The sequence below is a fragment of the Salmo salar genome, chromosome 11 (genome assembly GCF_965601325.2).
Source record: "Salmo salar chromosome 11, fSalSal1, whole genome shotgun sequence".
Classification (NCBI taxonomy): Eukaryota; Metazoa; Chordata; class Actinopteri; order Salmoniformes; family Salmonidae; genus Salmo; species Salmo salar.
Genome location: NC_138301.1, coordinates 69,849,018 through 69,871,677, shown reverse-complemented (window position 1 = coordinate 69,871,677; position 22,660 = coordinate 69,849,018). Strand labels below are relative to the sequence as shown.

The 22,660-nt window shown below is 46.1% G+C and overlaps 2 protein-coding genes across 5 annotated transcripts; one reads left to right on the top strand and one right to left on the bottom strand.

The window, feature by feature from the left end:
* The first annotated feature begins 1,643 nt into the window (after positions 1-1,643).
* On the top strand, positions 1,644-14,763 carry LOC106562816 (telomeric repeat-binding factor 2). 4 transcript variants are annotated; one of them, XM_014127835.3, is made up of 6 exons: positions 1,644-2,010; positions 7,108-7,203; positions 7,428-7,558; positions 8,949-9,082; positions 9,727-9,972; positions 14,270-14,763. In XM_014127835.3, the coding sequence occupies exons 1-6, from the start codon at positions 1,935-1,937 to the stop codon at positions 14,298-14,300; spliced, it is 714 nt and encodes a 237-aa protein (XP_013983310.1). In that variant the 5' UTR covers positions 1,644-1,934; the 3' UTR covers positions 14,301-14,763. The 4 variants fall into 4 exon arrangements, with proteins under 4 accessions (XP_013983310.1, XP_013983311.1, XP_013983309.1 ...); XM_014127836.3 differs by having other exon boundaries at positions 1,647-2,010; positions 9,769-9,972; XM_014127834.3 differs by lacking the exon at positions 1,644-2,010 and adding an exon at positions 5,009-5,317 and having other exon boundaries at positions 9,769-9,972.
* Positions 14,764-14,858: 95 nt separating this feature from the next.
* nip7 (nuclear import 7 homolog (S. cerevisiae)) lies at positions 14,859-22,426 on the bottom strand. Its single transcript, NM_001141868.1, is given in 5 exon segments — positions 14,859-15,330; positions 17,167-17,307; positions 21,328-21,466; positions 21,612-21,698; positions 22,305-22,426. Coding segments are annotated over 5 exon segments (543 nt in total). The 5' UTR covers positions 22,361-22,426; the 3' UTR covers positions 14,859-15,210.
* Positions 22,427-22,660: the final 234 nt, after the last annotated feature.

Below are 22,660 nucleotides of genomic sequence, written 5' to 3'. Positions count from 1 at the left end.
TTCAGTTGTCCTTGATGTTCTTTGTTTTTAAATTTATTATTTTGTTTCATTGTTGTTTGCTGTTTTCTTCTGTCTTTTCTTTTTATTCTCTTTAGTTCATTCTCTTGGTTGTTGGTGCATTGGGGGGTGGGGAAAGGAATTCATTGTATTTTTTATTGAATTTTTCTTCCTGGGGGGGACTGTGGGAGGGGCCTCGAATGGTTGAGGGACAGCTATTGGGGAACTGTGGGGGGGATCTTGGAGGGTTGAGGGACAGCTATTGGGGAACTGTGGGGGCGATCATGCAAGGTTCGGGTTCATGTTTTTTGGCCTGGTGGTAGATCAGTCAACATGCCCTTGAGCAGGGTATTGACCCTGGAAATTAAAAAATATATATTTTTGAAATACAATGACAAAGTTAAACCGAAACGCACCTTGGTACCTAAAGAGTTGTCTATCCTGCCTGGTACTGCACGCTAACCGAAGTACTAAGAGTGCCAACTGGCGTGGGAATGTCCATGTCCACCTCTCAGTTGCTATGTGAAATCTGTGACTTTGAAGACCCCCAGGTGCACTTCCACTCTAGTCCACTGGATGGCGCTGTTTACCAACATACCGGTAACTTTACTGTCCCAGACTTGAAACCATGAAACAGCGCCATCTAATAAGAGGTGAGAAAACAGAGATGCTTGGAAAGCTGAAACTCCAAGGACTCCAAGTATAGATACTTGCCTGTTTTTTTATAGAGCTCCCCAGCTTGTAGTTCTAAAAACCCTTATATGAGTTACCTCTGGTTCGTTCAGCCATTCCTATGGGGAAAATGAATGGGGAAAGAATATGTTTTTTTTGGGGGGGGGGGGGATAAACGCCCGAAAATAAGGTACGTGGTAAACACAGGCTTAGGAGATCTTTATAGGTTTTGTTCTATGAGATAATATCAGTCAGTTAATAACGTCAGCGTTATGAAGTCTTTAGCAGCAGCTCTGTCAAAGATGTTTCCGACTGAGCCAAGATAGACCACAGTCTGTCGTTTCCAATGGGGAAAAATGAGTCACAGTGGGCAGAACGTGCAAGGAGGGGGCAGAGCCAAGAACGAGTCAGCAAGATCCTATTTACTCCTTCTAGCATATATTTGCACATTTACGTTTGGAAACTCCTACTCTGTGTAGTGCGTCTGTGCAAAATCTCAATTTGCCTTTGCGCTCCTTCTTTAAAAGGCACATTTTTGGCCCACAAGTTTTGGCCAAGGGTAAGATCTACAAAACTTAGTCCACTCTGTTCGTAACAGATTAAAGTTTTGGGAACAGAAAACTGTATTGAGATCAATTGTTTCAACGATGAGAATATTTGCAGAATTTCGGCTAAAATCCATCTCGTTCCATGTTCTCCCACTGCAGGCCACTGGGCTTCCTCTCACCAGCAGCAGATTTGGTAGTGAGAGGAAACTTCACATTTATACATCTGATGAAATGTCTGTCTCATTCTGTTTGTGGCTCTGCGAAGCGCAATAAGTTTGAATGCCCTGCATCTGCAGAACCGCATCACCGTAAATGCTGACCGGCCAAATCAGAATCCAGTTGGACCATAAATCGGCTCTTTGCTAAAACGCTTCGGTTCGCTTCGTACAGTCCAATCAGGAAGGAGTTCAACCCGGAAGTAAGTCCTCCAGCTGTGAGAGAGAGAGACGAGGAAGGGAGAAGAGGAGAGAAGAGGAAGAGAGAGAGAGAGAGAGAGAGAGAGAGAGAGAGAGAGAGAGAGAGAGAGAACGAGAACGAGAAAGAGGGAGACACAGAGAAGAGTAAGAGAGTGGAGAGAGAGAGAGAGAGAGAGAGAGAGAGAAACGGAAGAGAGAGGGAGAGAGACAGAGAGAAGAGGAAGAGAGAGAGAGGAAGAGAGAGAGAGAGAGACAGAGAGAGAAAGGGTGAAGATGGTGGTTGTTTGTGGCTTTCTTTGGGATGAAAAATAACACACCGTATAAACATGTAACCGACGACATACATCCACGTCTGGTCTCGAACAAGGAACATTGTGGTAAGAGGCGACAGATAACGCTAGCTAGCTTGGCCGGTTAACTATGCTAACAGAATTGGTAGTGTTGTTATGCTAACTGGCTAGCTAGTTTGGCCGGTTAACGTAACTATGCCAACAGAATTGGTAGTGTTGTCACAGATACAACAATGAGATGGTATTGTTATGCTAACTGGCTAGCAAGCTTGGCCGGTTAACGTAACTATGCCAACATAATTGGTAGTGTTGTTATGCTAACTGGCTAGCTAGCTTGGCCGGTTAACGTAACTATGCCAACAGAATTGGTAGTGTTGTCACAGATACAACAATGAGATGGTATTGTTATGCTAACTGGCTAGCTAGCTTTGATTTAGCTAGGAACAATATGTTGGTCAATTAAGGGCAAAAATAGCAACTGTTGTAACATGTTTTCAATGCTAGCTAACGTTAATCACGACTGGTGAATAGCGATTTCTTTCTTATTTGTTTGAATGATTTCTGAAGTTAATAATTGTAGCTTGTTTAGCTAATGTAATTGACCATTTTTAATCCGTTCATACTTCCGCTGTTGTGTGTCTTGTCGCTCAAACAGATATGACAAATGTGTTGTGGGGAATAATAATGTAAAAAAAAATAAACACATTAGTTACTAGTAACGTTAGCTACTAAAGAAACATGATCAAACCAGAATGAAATGTTCTTCAGAAAGTACTGATCAAATGAATCGCTAGTAGGTCAGATATGACAGGTGTTCTTCTTGTACACAGTATAGCAAAGAGATGATGTGGACTGGATCAGAACAGATAGGACAGGTTGTTCTTCTTGTACACAGTATAGCAAAGAGACGATGTGGACCGGATCAGAACAGATAGGACAGGTGTTCTTCTTGTACACAGTATACCAAAGATACTTGTGTTCTCCTAACCAGTGTTCTAACCAGTGTTCTCCTAACCAGCAGCGTGTTCTCCTAACCTGCAGCGTGTTCTCCTAACCTGCAGCGTGTTCTCCTAACCTGCAGCGTGTTCTCCTAACCTGCAGCGTGTTCTCCTAACCAGCAGCGTGTTCTCCTAACCGGAACCTGCGGCGTGTTCTCCTAACCTGAACCTGCGGCGTGTTCTCCTAACCTGAACCTGCGGCGTGTTCTCCTAACCTGAACCTGCGGCGTGTTCTCCTAACCTGAACCTGCGGCGTGTTCTCCTAACCTGAACCTGCGGCGTGTTCTCCTAACCTGAACCTGCGGCGTGTTCTCCTAACCTGAACCTGCGGCGTGTTCTCCTAACCTGAACCTGCGGCGTGTTCTCCTAACCTGAACCTGCGGCGTGTTCTCCTAACCTGAACCTGCGGCGTGTTCTCCTAACCTGAACCTGCGGCGTGTTCTCCTAACCTGAACCTGTGGCGTGTTCTCCTGACCTGTGGCGTGTTCTCCTGACCTGCGGCGTGTTCTCCTGACCTGCGGCGTGTTCTCCTGACCTGCGGCGTGTTCTCCTGACCTGCGGCGTGTTCTCCTCACCTGCGGCGTGTTCTCCTCACCTGCGGCGTGTTCTCCTCACCTGGACCTGCGGCGTGTTCTCCTCACCTGGACCTGCGGCGTGTTCTCCTCACCTGAACCTGCGGCGTGTTCTCCTCACCTGAACCTGCGGCGTGTTCTCCTCACCTGAACCTGCGGCGTGTTCTCCTCACCTGAACCTGCGGCGTGTTCTCCTCACCTGAACCTGCGGCGTGTTCTCCTCACCTGAACCTGCGGCGTGTTCTCCTCACCTGAACCTGCGGCGTGTCCTCCTGACCTGCAGCGTGTTCTCCTGACCTGCAGCGTGTTCTCCTAACCTGCAGCGTGTTCTCCTAACCTGCAGCGTGTTCTCCTAACCTGAACCTGCAGCGTGTTCTCCTAACCTGTTTAAAATAAATCAAATCTGACGTTAATTTGACAAACGCTGGGTCCCTTCTAGCCATGACCAAGTGCCTCCGCCTTCACTAAATCAATGGTATATATTATAATACAACAAAAAATACATAGGACATCACTACACGTATATTTTATCTGAAGAAACAAAAAATAAAAGTAAAAAAATAAATAAATACAAATCACTACATATGAATTGAGTTTAAAAAATGTAAGTACCTAAAATAAGTTTCAGGGGTTACAATTGTATAAATCTACGATAGTTGTAAGAATACAGTAATGATGTAATTCTATATTCAAACCAATACCTTCTGGACTTAATTAAATCGCATTTTTTGCTTTGGAGAACATGTCAAGAGAGATGTACAATGTATGTTAAAAGGTTGCCCCCTGCTGGATAATAAATGTAATACATTAAGATAACTAACTCCAAGAACAAGATCCCTCATAGAGGGAAATTCTTCTTGAATGCATTGATCTACTGAAATTGAATGGAAGAAAGTTTGGTTGCTCCCTTTAAAATCTGGCACATAATATACCCTCATGGACTTAGAGGACATAATGATGCCTTTTCTGTGATAAAGAAGGGGAAGCTATTATACACATGTTTTACGAGTGTGTCGCTGTGAAGTTATTTTGGAGCGAGTTAAGTATTTAAATGTTTTATTTCATTAATAAGATCCATGTATTTACAATGAAAGATGTTACTAAAATGAAAACAAAACAATTAATTTAGTCGTTCATTTCTTCATTCTGTCTGGTAAATGTTATCTACACAGAAACATATATATTTTTTTTATAAATCTGTCCCCAAATGCAATATATTTTTTACTTAAAAGCCATTATTTTATAAAAATCTTTAGAATTAGTCAATAACCCCAAAAAACACACTATTCTAAATGAATGGTAATCGGTTTGCCGCGATGCCGTCATTGACGTGGTGCGTAAGGTGAACGTAATGTGGACAGACGGAAGGTGGACTAAACACCAACCAGCGCGGCAGATGAGATATACGTCAGCTGGTTTACGTCGTTGACGTGGTGCGTAATGTGAGCGTAATGTGGACAGACGGAAGGTGGACTAAACACCAACCAGCGCGGCAGATGAGATATACGTCAGTTTGTTTACGTCGTTGACGTGGTGCGTGAGGTGAGCGTGAGGTGAGCGTGAGGTGAGCGTAAGGTGAGCGTGAGGTGGACAGATGGAAGGTGGTCTAAACACCAACCAGCGCGGCAGATGACATAAACATCAGTTTGTTTACGTCGTTGATGTGGCGGCAAAAGGAAAACATGGAGTCCGGTGTGGACCGCGGACCAGATGTGGAATGTGTCGTTAACCGTTGGACGGTGGATTATTATATATCTGTGGCGTTGGAGGCTTTCAGGAATGAACAGTATCCTGATTTCTGTCAGATCAGAGACATCCTTCAATGTGAGTAACGGTTGTTCACAAATGCAGTTAGCTAGCTTAACGTTAGCATCTTCACCAACCCAATACTGGGTTTCTATACTGTCTCTGTCTGAAGTAGCTAAGTTAACTCCCGTGTTTAACAGTTTGTTTAGCTAGCTGTGCTAATAAACCTTTTTGTTTTATACCAGTTTGTTTAGCTAGCTATGCTTTATAAACCTTTTTGTTTTATACCAGTTTGTTTAGCTAGCTGTGCTTTAAACCTTTTTGTTTTATACCAGTTTGTTTAGCTAGCTGTGCTTTATAAACCTTTTTGTTGTATACCATGTGGTACTTAACTAGTTAGATAGGTTAGTTAACTGTGTGGCAGCGTTGACTGGTAGCTAAACCAGTTGGTTTGACTAGTCTAAAAGATCCATGGTGAACAGTTGTTTTTATTGTTAGCACCACACAGCTGATTTTTAAACAACGTTAGTTAAATTCATTATTTATTATTTGAATCAGATATGTAACTCAAGGACTAAAACCCGCATTACCCCACCAGGGGTGCGTTCAGTTCGTTTGAACGTTTGCTACGGTGCGGAGCGTTTTGTACTTAACGATACGTTTTCCCCCAAAAAAACGTTATTGAACAGATTTGTTTGGTCCGTCCGGTTTGGCTTGAAGCAGTTTAAGGTCAAGCGGTGCATTTTTTTGAAGCCACAAACCCCTCATCGTTTTTCAATTGGTCGTTCAGTACAGCACAGTTTTCGTTCATTTTAACGTTCTGTTGCGTTTTTATGTACTGAACGCTACCCAGGACCGAGTCTGGGGAAACACTGAGTTGGCTACAATCATTTATTTGTATTTATTTCACCAAGTCATTTAGTTAAATCAAAACAACTGGTGTAGACTTTAATGTGAAATGCTTACTTAGGAGCCCATTCCCAACAATGCAGAGTTAAAAAGTAAGGAAAATATGTCGAGAAAAAACAAGGAAATGGTAACACAATAAAATAACAATGTGTAGGTAGGGGTAAAAGTGACCGGGCAATCAGGATAGATAAACAGTGTGAAAGTGTGTGTGTGTGGGTAGAAGCTGTTCAGCAGTCTGATGGTTTGGGGGTAGAAGCTGTTCAGCAGTCTGATGGCTTGGGGGTAGAAGCTGTTCAGCAGTCTGATGGCTTGGGGGTAGAAGCTGTTCAGCAGTCTGATGGCTTGGGGGTAGAAGCTGTTCAGCAGTCTGATGGCTTGGGGGTAGAAGCTGTTCAGCAGTCTGATGTTCCTGCAGTAGCAGAGAGAAAAGTCGGTGACTTGGGTGGCTGAAGTCTTTGACAATCATTAGCACAGGTGGCCGTCTGTGTCTTCTATAAACAAGCAATGAAACATGGAGGGATGACCGTCATGTGATTTAACCTTTTTGTTTAAAAATAATAATAATTTCTCACTGATCTGATTCCGTATGTTTCCAGAACTGCACGGCGAGCGATGAGTGTTAATGTTTAGCGCAAGTGTCAGGGAGCTCGGCCTCTTAACAAAATGGTCCCGGTCAGAAGATCCTCATCGCGCTAAAGCAGTTAGCCTCATGTAATAATTTATTTATTTTAACCTTTATTTAACTAGGCAAGTCAGTTTAGAACAAATTCTTATTTTCAATGACGGCCTAGTGGGTTAACTGCCTTGTTCAGGGGCAGAACGACAGATTTTTACCTTGTCAGCTCGGGGACTCGATCTTGCAACCTTCCGGTTACTAGCCCAACGCTCTAACCACTAGGCTACGCTGCCGCCCTGTATAGACGCTAGCTAACACATTATCCAACAACATCCTCTTTCAGGTCATCTGGTTCGGCCGTTGGAAGCCAACGATGTCACACCCAAGAAGATCAGAGCAATACAGTTCCTCACCAGGATAAATGATGGTGACAAACTCGGTGAGAGTTTTGAGTTAAACACAAAGTAACTTCCTAGCTAGCTACATAACACTATCTATGTAACAGTACGAGCTAATATTCATTCCCTGTTGGAAAATCAGAGACACCTGAAATGACCCCCCCAAGTGCCACAATCTGCTGTTCCTTATAGCTAGCTAGCTAGCTGTGTCTTTTTGAAATCAAGTCTGAGATCACTGATACAGTTGTTCTCTTGCTATCCACAGACGTCTCTTTTGACTCGCAGGAGGACCTCACGGCGCTGGAGTCTGCTCTGAGCGTATTGGATAGCATCCGCGAGGAGTTGCCGGTTCCCCAGAAAGACTTGGAGAGAGTACATAAGTGTATCAGAGAGATGGTGAGATCTGTCCACACTGTGTATAATCATTGAATGGTCCCCCTGTTGAAACCCTAAACCCAGTTTTGGTTTTCATGTCAGCCCTGAATGTTCCCCTGTTGAAACCCTAAACCCGGTTCTGGTTTTCATGTCAGCCCTGTCCAACATTACAAGATGACACTGTGTACTGTGGTCAACACTATTGTGCGTTGTAGTGAATTGTACAACTATTTGTCCATTCATGTCTTCTCGTTCTGGTGTGATTGTCCGTTCATGTCTTCTCGTTCTGGTGTGATTGTCCGTTCATGTCTTCTCGTTGTGGTGTGATTGTCCGTTCATGTCTTCTCGTTCTGGTGTGATTGTCCGTTCATGTCTTCTCGTTCTGGTGTGATTGTCCGTTCATGTCTTCTCGTTCTGGTGTGATTGTCCGTTCATGTCTTCTCGTTCTGGTGTGATTGTCCGTTCATGTCTTCTCGTTCTGGTGTGATTGTCCGTTCATGTCTTCTCGTTCTGGTGTGATTGTACGTTCATGTCTTCTCGTTCTGGTGTGATTGTACGTTCATGTCTTCTCGTTCTGGTGTGATTGTCCGTTCATGTCTTCTCGTTCTGGTGTGATTGTCCGTTCATGTACTTCCCCTTCTCGTTCTGGTGTGATTGTCCGTTCATGTACTTCCCCTTCTCGTTCTGGTGTGATTGTCCGTTCATGTACTTCCCCTTCTCGTTCTGGTGTGATTGTCCGTTCATGTACTTCCCCTTCTCGTTCTGGTGTGATTGTCCGTTCATGTACTTCCCCTTCTCGTTCTGGTGTGATTGTCCGTTCATGTACTTCCCCTTCTCGTTCTGGTGTGATTGTATTTTGCCATGTTGTGCATTCTGACGTCCCTAACCTACTGTTCCTAACCTGAACTGAGATCTGTCTCCCTATAACCCACTGTTCCTAACCTGAACTGAGGAGATCTGTCTCCCTATAACCCGCTGTTCCTAACCTGAACTGAGGAGATCTGTCTCCCTATAACCTGCTGTTCCTAACCTGAACTGAGGAGATCTGTCTCCCTATAACCCGCTGTTCCTAACCTGAACTGAGGAGATCTGTCTCCCTATAACCCGCTGTTCCTAACCTGAACTGAGGAGATCTGTCTCCCTATAACCCGCTGTTCCTAACCTGAACTGAGGAGATCTGTCTCCCTATAACCCACTGTTCCTAACCTGAACTGAGGATATCTGTCTCCCTATAACCCACTGTTCCTAACCTGAACTGAGTAGATCTGTCTCCCTAACCCACTGTTCCTAACCTGAACTGAGGTCTGTCTCCCTATAACCCACTGTTCCTAACCTTTACTGAGGAGATCTGTCTCCCTATAACCCACTGTTCCTAACCTGAACTGAGGAGGTCTGTCTGTGTGAATACCAGGCTGCCGGAAAGTTGATGGTGAAGAGACAGGGGGCAGGACAGGATGCAGAGGAAGGAGACTGTCCCTCAGACCCTCAGCCAGAGGATCACCTTGTACCGACAACAGAGGAGAAGGCATCCAGACACAAACCCAGGTAGACTCATTGGTCCAATGTCAATCAATCAAATACATTTATTTTAGAAAGCACTTTTAGTTCAGGTATTGTGACAACATGCTTTCCAAGTTACCTAGCCTAGACTCTAAAGGTCATAGGGCCCCACAGTGTGTGGATATACAGGGGGCCCCACAGTGTGTGGATATACAGGGGGCCCCACAGTGTGTGGATATACAGGGGGCCCCACCAGTATTTGGACAGTGATACATTGTTTGTTGTTTTTGACTCTGTACTTGTTGGATGAATTTGTCAAAACTCCCAATACTTTTGGAGCTCCGCTGAGGTCGACAACTTAATTTAGAGTACTTTGTACTTTAATTTTAAATCTGTTTGTTCAGATGTTTACCTTCGTATGGCTGCTATCCAGTAAACCCTGGAAGATGAGTGGTTTCTTTCAGTAAAGATGCCATTCATTAGCATGGCAACACCTGGGTCATGTTCATTAGGCACCAAACGGAAGAAAACTGACTGAAACAGGGAGGGACTGTCTGGACTTGTCCAATAAGAAATGCTTGTTTTTTTTTTGTTTTCCCGTTGCATAACATTTTGCTCTGGTGTGACCTAATGAATTACGACCCTACCTTGATCTCTCTCTCTCTCTCTCTCTCTCTCTCTCTCTCCAGTCCTCCCAGTAGTCTAAACTGCCTGACTCGCTCTCCCTCCAGTGTTCCCAGTCCCCCTCCTGGTGGTGTCCAGCTGACCCGCAGCCAGCTGATGGCCGTTTATACAGCCCTGGCCGAGGAGCAGAGGGAGCCCGTGACCTTTGCCGAGCTGGAAGTGGAAAGGGAGGTGAAGGAGGAGAACGCAGGAAAAGGAAGTGCTGTTGTGGACCAAGAGTTACCTCTCCTGCACCTCTCCGAAAGCCCCAGGTTGTCAATCATATCACTCCCCTGCTACTTCCTGTCCTATGGTAGCCTGGGAACCAGTCATATCTAACCCTGCTGCTTTCTGTCCTATGGTAGCCTGGGTACCAGTCATATCACTCCCCTGCTACTTCCTGTCCTATGGTAGCCTGGGTACCAGTCATATCACTCCCCTGCTACTTCCTGTCCTATGGTAGCCTGGGTACCAGTCATATCTAACCCTGCTGCTTCCTGTCCTATGGTAGCCTGGGAACCAGTCATATCTAACCCTGCTGCTTCCTGTCCTATGGTAGCCTGGGAACCAGTCATATCTAACCCTGCTGCTTCCTGTCCTATGGTAGCCTGGGAACCAGTCATATCTAACCCTGCTGCTTCCTGTCCTATGGTAGCCTGGGTACCAGTCATATCTAACCCTGCTGCTTCCTGTCCTATGGTAGCCTGGGTACCAGTCATCAATCCCCTGCTGCTTCCTGTCCTATGGTAGCCTGGGAACCAATCATATCTAACTCTGCTGCCTCCTGTCCTATGGTAACCTGGGTACCAGTCATATCTAACCCTGCTGCTTCCTGTCCTATGGTAGCCTGGGTACCAGTCATATCTAACCCTGCTGCTTCCTGTCCTATGGTAGCCTGGGTACCAGTCATATCACTCCCCTGCTACTTCCTGTCCTATGGTAGCCTGGGTACCAGTCATATCACTCCCCTGCTGCTTCCTGTCCTATGGTAGCCTGCGTACCAGTCATATCTAACCCTGCTGCTTCCTGTCCTATGGTAGCCTGGGTACCAGTCATATCTAACCCTGCTGCTTCCTGTCCTATGGTAGCCTGGGTACCAGTCATATCACTCCCCTGCTGCTTCCTGTCCTATGGTAGCCTGGAGGAGACGGGAAGAGGGTGAGTTTAGGTTCTGGAGACACCAGTACTACTGGAGGAGACAGGAAGAGGGTGAGTTTAGGTTCTGGAGACACCAGTACTACTGCAGGAGGCAGGAAGAGGGTGAGTTTAGGTTCTGGATACAGTAACAGAACCAGTACTACTGGAGGAGACAGGAAGAGGGTGAGTTTAGGTTCTGAGGACAACACCAGTACGACTGGAGGAGACAGGAAGAGGGTGAGTTTAGGTTCTGGAGACACCAGTACTACTGGAGGAGGCAGGAAGAAGGTGAGTTTAGGTTCCGGAGACACCAGTACTACTGGAGGAGACAGGAAGAGGGTGAGTTTAGGTTCTGGAGACACCAGTACTACTGCAGGAGGCAGGAAGAAGGTGAGTTTAGGTTCCGGAGACACCAGTACTACTGCAGGAGGCAGGAAGAGGGTGAGTTTAGGTTCTGGATACAGTAACAGAACCAGAACTACTGGAGGAGACAGGAAGAGGGTGAGTTTAGGTTCTGGAGACACCAGTACTACTGGAGGAGACCGAAAGAGGGTGAGTTTAGGTTCTGGAGACACCAGTACTACTGGAGGAGACAGGAAGAGGGTGAGTTTAGGTTCTGGAGACAGTAACAGAACCAGTACTACTGGAGGAGACGGGAAGAGGGTGAGTTTAGGTTCTGAGGACAACACCAGTACGACTGTAGGAGACAGGAAGAGGGTGAGTTTAGGTTCTGGAGACACCAGTACTACTGGAGGAGACAGGAAGAGGGTGAGTTTAGGTTCTGGAGACACCAGTACTACTGCAGGAGGCAGGAAGAGGGTGAGTTTAGGTTCTGGATACAGTAACAGAACCAGACCTACTGGAGGAGACAGGAAGAGGGTGAGTTTAGGTTCTGGAGACACCAGTAATACTAAAGGAGACAGGAAGAGGGTGAGTTTAGGTTCTGGAGACACCAGTACTACTGGAGGATGCAGGAAGAGGGTGAGTTTAGGTTCTGGAGACACCAGTACTACTGGAGGATGCAGGAAGAGGGTGAGTTTAGGTTCTGGAGACACCAGTACTACTGGAGGATGCAGGAAGAGGGTGAGTTTAGGTTCTGGAGACACCAGTACTACTGGAGGAGACAGGAAGAGGGTGAGTTTAGGTTCTGGAGACACCAGTACTACTGGAGGAGGCAGGAAGAGGGTGAGTTTAGGTTCTGGAGACAGTAACAGAACCAGTACTACTGGAGGAGACAGGAAGAGGGTGAGTTTAGGTTCTGGAGACACCAGTACTACTGGACGAGACAGGAAGAGGGTGAGTTTAGGTTCTGGAAACACCAGTACTACTGGAGGAGACAGGAAGAGGGTGAGTTTAGGTTCTGGATACAGTAACAGAACCAGTACTACTGGAGGAGACAGGAAGAGGGTGAGTTTAGGTTCTGGAGACACCAGTAATACTAAAGGAGACAGGAAGAGGGTGAGTTTAGGTTCTGGAGACACCAGTACTACTGGAGGATGCAGGAAGAGGGTGAGTTTAGGTTCTGGAGACACCAGTACTACTGGACGAGACAGGAAGAGGGTGAGTTTAGGTTCTGGAGACACCAGTACTACTGGAGGATGCAGGAAGAGGGTGAGTTTAGGTTCTGGAGACACCAGTACTACTGGAGGAGACAGGAAGAGGGTGAGTTTAGGTTCTGGCGACACCAGTACTACTGGAGGAGACAGGAAGAGTGTGAGTTTAGGTTCTGGAGACACCAGTACTACTGGAGGAGGCAGGAAGAAGGTGAGTTTAGGTTCTGGAGACACCAGTACTACTGGAGGAGGCAGGAAGAAGGTGAGTTTAGGTTCCGGAGACACCAGTACTACTGGAGGAGGCAGGAAGAGGGTGAGTTTAGGTTCTGGAGACAGTAACAGAACCAGTACTACTGGAGGAGACAGGAAGAGGGTGAGTTTAGGTTCTGGAGACACCAGTACTACTGGAGGAGACAGGAAGAGGGTGAGTTTAGGTTCTGGAGACACCAGTACTACTGCAGGAGGCAGGAAAAGGGTGAGTTTAGGTTCTGGATACAGTAACAGAACCAGAACTACTGGAGGAGACAGGAAGAGGGTGAGTTTAGGTTCTGGAGACACCACCAGTACTACTGGAGGAGACAGGAAGAGGGTGAGTTTAGGTTCTGGAGACACCAGTACTACTGGAGGAGGCAGGAAGAAGGTGAGTTTAGGTTCTGGAGACACCAGTACTACTGGAGGAGGCAGGAAGTAGTTGAGTTTAGGTTCTGGGGACACCAGTACTACTGGAGGAGGCAGGGAGAAGGTGAGTTTAGGTTCTGGAGACACCAGTACTACTGGAGGAGACGGGAAGAGGGTGAGTTTAGGTTCTGGAGACACCAGTACTACTGGAGGAGACGGGAAGAGGGTGAGTTTAGGTTTTGGAGACACCAGTACTACTGGAGGAGGCAGGACGAGGGTGAGTTTAGGTTCTGGCGACACCAGTACTACTGGAGGAGACAGGAAGAGGGTGAGTTTTGGTTCTGGAGACACCAGTACTACTGCAGGAGGCAGGAAGAGGGTGAGTTTAGGTTCTGGATACAGTAACAGAACCAGTACTACTGGAGGAGACAGGAAGAGGGTGAGTTTAGGTTCTGGAGACACCAGTACTACTGGAGGAGACAGGAAGAGGGTGAGTTTAGGTTCTGGAGACACCAGTACTACTGGAGGAGGCAGGAAGAAGGTGAGTTTAGGTTCTGGAGAAGACAGAACATGGATTTTCAGACCCCTTCCCTTTATCCACATTTTATGTTACAGCCTTATTCTAAAATAGATTCAATGAATGTATTACTTCATTTTTTCCTTCATCAATCTATACACAATACCCCAGAATGACAAAGCGAAAACAGGTTTTGAAATCAGCTGTTTCCAGCTTCTATAGTCATTTACAACATTAACAATGTCTACACTGTATTTCTGATCAATTTGATGTTATTTTAATGGACAAATGTTTTTCTTTAAAAAACAAGGACATTTCTAAGTGGCCCTGAACTTATGAACGGTACTGTACATTTGTAAAAAATAAAACTTTTGGCTTTGTTATGAGGTATTGTGTGTAGATTGAGGGGGGGAAACTATTTAATTTTAGAATAAGGCTGTAATATAACAAAATGTGGAGAAAGTCAAGGGGTCTGAATACTTTCCGAAGCAATGTTGGTTTATAAATGGTGACTTAGGGGCTGTTTCCCAGACACAGATAAAGCCAAGTCCTAGACTAAAATGCAAGCTAAATGGAGAATCAGGACTAGGCTTAATCTGTTTCCAGGAAACCTCTACATAATGTATACTATATGTTAACCCTAACCCTTGTCACCTACATAGTATACACACTGTTAACCCCAAGTGTTGTCCTCTACAGTGTGCTTTACTATACCCTGAGTGTTCTGTTGTGGCCCTCCTGTAGATGTGGACAGCAGAGGAGACCGAGTGGGTGAAGGAGGGAGTGAAGCGATACGGAGGGGAACTGGTCCAGAGTGAAGTTTTCTTTCCCGTCGAACCGCCGGGAACATCAAGGATCGGTGGAGAACCATGAAAAAACTCAAGATGGTCTGACGCCACCAAACTGGCAGGGACTAACTTGTCCAATAAGAAATGCTCCGTTTCGCTATGGGGGTGCAGTAACGAATTCGATGCTGGAGAGCCTCTGAGCTACGCAAGAGAACGATGACATTATCCAGTTGTGAGAATTGATGTAGACTTTAACGGTTTTCTTTCCACAAAAGATAATTATTTGCCCGCTGCACATCTGTCAACAATGAGGACAGGAAGCTAAAGATGGTCTGAGGACCTTTGGACTAAGCTAAATGTTGATTCTGCCATTTAAAAAAAAAAAGTGTTTATAGAAGTATTTTATTTTATCACTTGTCTTTCTTGGTAGAATAAAAGACTTCTCTTATAGTGTCTGGCCTAATGTTTACCACAGGACTGGCAAGCTTACTGCATTGAGTTTACAGTATATACATTCTATATTTAAGTGTTAGTACCAGGTCCAACATTTAACTTGGTTTTTATTTTACACATTTTGTTGGAAGAACAAAAAAACATTTCACTATATCAAAACAGATTTAGAATTAACTGCATAATCATATTTATGCAAATCGTTCCATACAGATTATGAATATTACATAAAACCCCAAATATTCAATTTACAAAACATCTTTATTTAGATTGTAGCTGAATGTAAATCACCCAGCCATAGTGAAAAAGGATGTTGGTAGCCATAGTCCCAGCCCTCTGGTGGTCCTTGAGGAGAGGGAAGTACAGCTATGTGAAACATCTGGTGGTCCCCTGAGGAGAGGGGAAGTACTACTGTGTATAATTGATAGTACAGTTTGTGAAGACTCCTTATGTGAGCGTGTCCTCGGACCTGATGAACTCTCCAATGTCTGCCTGGTGGAACACAACGATGGACATGGGATCCACTCTTCTGCACTCCTGGGTCGACTTGGCTGCCACTCCAAAACCCTGCAGAAAGACGAGAGGGGACAAGTTCAGTTGAGTCAAACCTCTCTTACGGTTACTGATGACTTCAGATATTAGCTTGTTTGAAGGAGCAACCAATTGTCAAATGATCACTATCCAAAAGAGATGCGGTGTACGTGTTGACTGAGTGGATGACTGAAGGGAGGGCTACGTGTTGATTGGATAAGGACTGAAGGGAGGGCTACGTGTTGATTGGATAATGACTGAAGGGAGGGCTACGTGTTGATTGAATGGGTTGGATAATGACTGAAGGGAGGGCTACGTGTTGATTGGGTAATGACTGAGGAGGCCTGCGTGTTGATTGGATAATGACTGAAGTAACTGAATTGGTTGGATAATGAATGTAAAGGAAGGGCTACGTGTTGATTGGATAATGACTAAAGGGAGGGCTACGTGTTGATTGGGTAATGACTGAAGGGAGGGCTACGTGTTGATTGGATAATGACTGAAGGGAGGGCTACGTGTTGATTGGATGGTGACTGAAGGGAGGGCTACGTGTTGATTGGATACTGACTGAAGTAACTGAATTGGTTGGATAATGAATATAAAGGAAGGACTACATGTTGAATTGGTTGGATAATGACTGAAGGGAGGGCTACGTGTTAATTGGATAATGACTGAAGGGAGGGCTGCGTGTTGATTGGATAATGACTGAAGGGAGGGCTGTGTTGATTGGATAATGACTGAAGGGAGGGCTACGTGTTGATTGGATAATGACTGAAGGGAGGGCTACGTGTTGATTGGATAATGACTGAAGGGAGGGCTACGTGTTGATTGGATAATGACTTAAGGGAGGGCTACGTGTTGATTGGATAATGACTGAAGGGAGGGCTACGTGTTGATTGAATGGGTTGGATAATGACTGAAGGGAGGGCTACGTGTTGATTGGGTAATGACTGAGGAGGCCTGCGTGTTGATTGGATAATGACTGAAGTAACTGAATTGGTTGGATAATGAATGTAAAGGAAGGGCTACGTGTTGATTGGATAATGACTAAAGGGAGGGCTACGTGTTGATTGGGTAATGACTGAAGGGAGGGCTACGTGTTGATTGAATGGGTTGGATAATGACTGAAGGGAGGGCTACGTGTTGATTGGATAATGACTTAAGGGAGGGCTACGTGTTGATTGGATAATGACTGAAGGGAGGGCTACGTGTTGATTGGATAATGACTGAAGGGAGGGCTACGTGTTGATTGAATGGGTTGGATAATGACTGAAGGGAGGGCTACGTGTTGATTGGGTAATGACTGAGGCCTGCGTGTTGATTGGATAATGACTGAAGTAACTGAATTGGTTGGATAATGAATGTAAAGGAAGGGCTACGTGTTGATTGGATAATGACTGAAGGGAGGGCTACGTGTTGATTGGATAATGACTGAAGGGAGGGCTACGTGTTGATTGGATAATGACTGAAGGGAGGGCTACGTGTTGATTGGATAATGACTGAAGGGAGGGCTACGTGTTGATTGGATAATGACTGAGGAGGCCTGCGTGTTGATTGGATAATGACTGAAGTAACTGAATTGGTTGGATAATGAATGTAAAGGAAGGGCTACGTGTTGATTGGATAATGACTAAAGGGAGGGCTACGTGTTGATTGAATGGGTTGGATAATGACTGAAGGGAGGGCTACGTGTTGATTGGGTAATGACTGAGGAGGCCTGCGTGTTGATTGGATAATGACTGAAGTAACTGAATTGGTTGGATAATGAATGTAAAGGAAGGGCTACGTGTTGATTGGATAATGACTAAAGGGAGGGCTACGTGTTGATTGGATAATGAATGTACAGGATGTGAAGAGGAAGGACCAACTCACCAGCGGTACGTCTGCCATGGAATACACCACCACGCCCTGGTATTGGTTAGTGTTCTCTGTGATCCTCCCCAGACCAGACTTCAACACATGGTTCCCATAGAGGAAGGACTGCTCCTGCCCAGGCTTAACCCACACCTTGAACTGAACACACAGAGAGGGGTTCAGCAGGCTTAACCCACACCTTGAACTGAACACACAGAGAGGGGTTCAGCTGGCTTAACCCACACCTTGAACTGAACACAGAGCGGGGTTCAGCAGGCTTAACCCACACCTTGAACTGAACACACAGAGTTCAGCTGGCTTAATCCACACCTTGAACTGAACACACAGAGGGGTTCAGCTGGCTTAACCCACACCTTGAACTGAACACACAGAGTTCAGCTGGCTTAACCCACACCTTGAACTGAACACACAGAGAGAGGGGTTCAGCTGGCTTAACCCACACCTTGAACTGAACACACAGAGAGGGGTTCAGCTGGCTTAACCCACACCTTGAACTCAACACACAGAGAGGGGTTCAGCTGGCTTAAACCACACCTTGAACTGAACACACAGAGAGGGGTTCAGCTGGCTTAACCCACACCTTGAACTGAACACACAGAGAGGGGTTCAGCTGGCTTAACCCACACCTTGAACTGAACACACAGAGAGGGGTTCAGCTGGCTTTAACCCATACCTTGAACTGAACACACAGAGAGGGGTTCAGCAGGCTTAACCCACACCTTGAACTGAACACACAGAGAGGGGTTCAGCTGGCTTAACCCACACCTTGAACTGAACACAGAGGGTTTAGCTGGCTTAACCCACACCTTGAACTGAACACACAGAGGGGTTTAGCTGGCTTAACCCACACCTTGAACTGAACACAGAGGGTTCAGCAGGCTTAACCCACACCTTGAACTGAACACACAAAGTTCAGCTGGCTTAACCCACACCTTGAACTGAACACACAGAGGGTTCAGCAGGCTTAACCCACACCTTGAACTGAACACACAGAGGGGTTCAGCTGGCTTAACCCACACCTTGAACTGAACACAGAGCGGGGTTCAGCAGGCTTAACCCACACCTTGAACTGAACACACAGAGTTCAGCTGGCTTAATCCACACCTTGAACTGAACACACAGAGGGGTTCAGCTGGCTTAACCCACACCTTGAACTGAACACACAGAGTTCAGCTGGCTTAACCCACACCTTGAACTGAACACACAGAGGGGTTCAGCAGGCTTAACCCACACCTTGAACTGAACACACAGAGAGAGGGGTTCAGCTGGCTTAACCCACACCTTGAACTGAACACACAGAGAGGGGTTCAGCTGGCTTAACCCACACCTTGAACTGAACACACAGAGAGGGGTTCAGCTGGCTTAACCCACACCTTGAACTGAACACACAGAGAGGGGTTCAGCTGGCTTAACCCACACCTTGAACTGAACACACAGAGAGGGGTTCAGCTGGCTTTAACCCATACCTTGAACTGAACACACAGAGAGGGGTTCAGCTGGCTTTAACCCATACCTTGAACTGAACACACAGAGAGGGGTTCAGCAGGCTTAACCCACACCTTGAACTGAACACACAGAGGGTTCAGCAGGCTTAACCCACACCTTGAACTGAACACACAAAGTTCAGCTGGCTTAACCCACACCTTGAACTGAACACACAGAGGGGTTCAGCTGGCTTAACCCACACCTTGAACTGAACACACAGAGGGGTTCAGCTGGCTTAACCCACACCTTGAACTGAACACACAGAGGGGTTCAGCTGGCTTAACCCACACCTTGAACTGAACACACAGAGGGGTTCAGCTGGCTTAACCCACACCTTGAACTGAACACACAGAGCGGGGTTCAGCAGGCTTAACCCACACCTTGAACTGAACACACAGAGAGAGGGGTTCAGCTGGCTTAACCCACACCTTGAACTGAACACACAGAGAGAGGGGTTCAGCTGGCTTAATCCACACCTTGAACTGAACACACAGAGCGGGGTTCAGCAGGCTTAACCCACACCTTGAACTGAACACAGAGAGGGGTTTAGCTGGCTTAACCCACAACTTGAACTGAACACACAGAGTTCAGCTGGCTTAACCCACACCTTGAACTGAACACACAGAGGGGTTTAGCTGGCTTAACCCACACCTTGAACTGAACACAGAGGGTTCAGCAGGCTTAATCCACACCTTGAACTGAACACACAGAGCGGGGTTCAGCAGGCTTAACCCACACCTTGAACTGAACACAGAGAGGGGTTTAGCTGGCTTAACCCACAACTTGAACTGAACACACAGAGTTCAGCTGGCTTAACCCACACCTTGAACTGAACACACAGAGGGGTTTAGCTGGCTTAACCCACACCTTGAACTGAACACACAGAGGGTTCAGCAGGCTTAACCCACACCTTGAACTGAACACACAAAGTTCAGCTGGCTTAATCCACACCTTGAACTGAACACACAGAGGGGTTCAGCTGGCTTAACCCACACCTTGAACTGAACACACAGAGGGGTTCAGCTGGCTTAACCCACACCTTGAACTGAACACACAGAGCGGGGTTCAGCAGGCTTAACCCACACCTTGAACTGAACACACAGAGAGGGGTTCAGCTGGCTTAACCCACACCTTGAACTGAACACACAGAGAGGGGTTCAGCTGGCTTAACCCACACCTTGAACTGAACACACAGAGAGGGGTTCAGCTGGCTTAACCCACACCTTGAACTGAACACACAGAGAGGGGTTCAGCTGGCTTAACCCACACCTTGAACTGAACACACAGATAGGGGTTCAGCTGGCTTTAACCCATACCTTGAACTGAACACACAGAGAGGGGTTCAGCTGGCTTTAACCCATACCTTGAACTGAACACACAGAGAGGGGTTCAGCAGGCTTAACCCACACCTTGAACTGAACACACAGAGAGGGGTTCAGCTGGCTTAACCCACACCTTGAACTGAACACACAGAGGGTTTAGCTGGCTTAACCCACACCTTGAACTGAACACACAGAGGGGTTTAGCTGGCTTAACCCACACCTTGAACTGAACACACAGAGGGTTCAGCAGGCTTAACCCACACCTTGAACTGAACACACAAAGTTCAGCTGGCTTAACCCACACCTTGAACTGAACACACAGAGAGGGGTTCAGCAGGCTTAACCCACATCTTGAACTGAACACACAGAGCGGGGTTCAGCAGGCTTAACCCACACCTTGAACTGAACACACAGAGCGGGGTTCAGCAGGCTTAACCCACACCTTGAACTGAACACACAGAGCGGGGTTCAGCAGGCTTAACCCACACCTTGAACTGAACACACAGAGAGAGGGGTTCAGCTGGCTTAACCCACACCTTGAACTGAACACACAGAGAGAGGGGTTCAGCTGGCTTAAACCACACCTTGAACTGAACACACAGAGGGTTCAGCAGGCTTAACCCACACCTTGAACTGAACACACAGAGCGGGGTTCAGCAGGCTTAACCCACACATTGAACTGAACACAGAGAGGGGTTCAGCTGGCTTAACCCACACCTTGAACTGAACACACAGAGGGTTCAGCTGGCTTAACCCACACCTTGAACTGAACAGACAGAGAGAGGGGTTCAGCTGGCTTAACCCACACCTTGAACTGAACACACAGAGTGTTCAGCTGGCTTAACCCACACCTTGAATTGAACACACAGAGCGGGTTCAGTTACTCAGACAATAGCTCAGTTATTACACTACTACCAATGTCTTAACTGAGATCCTGGAGGTTGAGAGAGATATTGGTGTTCATTTTTTAAAGCTTCCGCAAATATGATTATCGAACTCAACCTCTAGTCTCACCTGGCTGTCGTCAGAGTCATTTTGGGGGCGGCAGGTAGCCTAGTGGTTAGAGCTTTGGGCCAGTAACCGAAAGGTTGCTGGATCTAATCCCCAAGCTTACAAGGTTAAAAAAATGTCATTGTAAATAAGAATTTGTTCTCATCTGACTTGCCGAGTTAAATTGTTAAAACATTAACACTATATCTATACTTCTAACATGGCTGTGGTTATCATTAAACATAGTGAGAGGTCAGAGGGCCTCCACTTCTTGCTTCCTTGTTTACCTTCTAACATGGCTGTGGTTATCATTATACAGAGTGAGAGGTCAGAGGGCCTCCACTTCCTGCTTCTTGTTTACCTTGGCATACGGTGCCAGGAAGTCCAGTGCTGTGATATGCAGGCGGAACTTGATGGTCTTGGTGAACTTTCCAAAGCAGGTGCCCACCGACACCAACTTACCACGGGTGATGTTGGTGGCCAACTTCAGAATTCTCTCACTGATACACACACACACAAAAAAAAAGAGTAGAAATAAGACAATATAATATCTTAACTACGGAAAGAGATGATCATGAAGTAACCTGCTTTATAATATCCATACGTCATATTTAACAATAACAGCAGCTCTGTAGCGTTGTTTACCTGATGTAATATACACGATCATTGTGAAGTCTGAAGCAATATGTCCCATCGGGTCTATCCACCAGGAGTTTGATGTTCTCACCAATGCTGTGGACAGACAAGAGGAACGTGCCACACATTGTTATTGTAGATTCAGAGAGTTTCAGACCATTTCAAATCACTTGTTATCTACACAGACAACGTACCATATCAAATCACTTGTCATCTACACAGACGACGTATTAGCCATCTTGCTGAGGAGCATAACTAGTGCAGGTTAAAGACTGTCATCATGATCATAACACCAAAGAGACTGGATATGGACTGGTGTTTACCAACCCTGTGCACTAACTAACCAGCCATTTCACATCGGTTACATATGGACTGGTGTTTACCAACCCTGTGCACTAACTAACTAGCCATTTCACATCGGTTACATATGGACTGGTGTTTACCAACCCTGTGCACTAACTAACCAGCCATTTCACATCGGTTACATATGGACTGGTGTTTACCAACCCTGTGCACTAACTAACTAGCCATTTCACATCGGTTACATATGGACTGGTGTTTACCAACCCTGTGCACTAACTAACTAACCAGCAGGCAGAACTACACGAGTAGGTTGATGAAGCATGGAGCTGGTCTGAACAGCTGTGGCCGTTTCAGAAATAACTTCCGCCTTGTCTTTCAGGATCACACGTCAATACTCACTATTTAGACAGTTTCTCAAACATCGTTTTTGTCTCGTCGTCTGTTAAAGGTCTCATCTTGGTAAAAGATTCAGCTAATTTCCTTACAATATGGTGCCCGGTGGAAGTAGCGTGATAAACGCTACAGCGTGGAGATAGTGAGCGGAAGTTCATGTGCAGGAAAACGGAAGTGGATGTAATAGTGACGTCAAAATCATGCGCCTGTTGATGTTGCGCTCTTGCGTTTACGAGCGACTAGATTTATTTTTATTTTTTTATAGCTAAATTGCGAATGAAATTGCCATTTAAAACACATTAGACGCGTACATTGTATTTTAACGACGTGTTTTCGTCGTCCCGTGTAAAGGCTGAAACCGG

What these genes read in the sequence shown, in the direction of transcription:
- LOC106562816 (XM_014127833.3), top strand. Translation starts at nt 5,155, where the DNA reads ATGTGGCGGCAAAAGGAAAACATGGAGTCCGGTGTGGACCGCGGACCA. An exon ending in AAATGATGGTGACAAACTCG is followed by an intron (nt 7,204 to 7,427) that starts GTGAGAGTTTTG and finishes TGCTATCCACAG; the next exon opens with ACGTCTCTTTTGACTCGCAG. An exon ending in ATAAGTGTATCAGAGAGATG is followed by an intron (nt 7,559 to 8,948) that starts GTGAGATCTGTC and finishes TGTGAATACCAG; the next exon opens with GCTGCCGGAAAGTTGATGGT.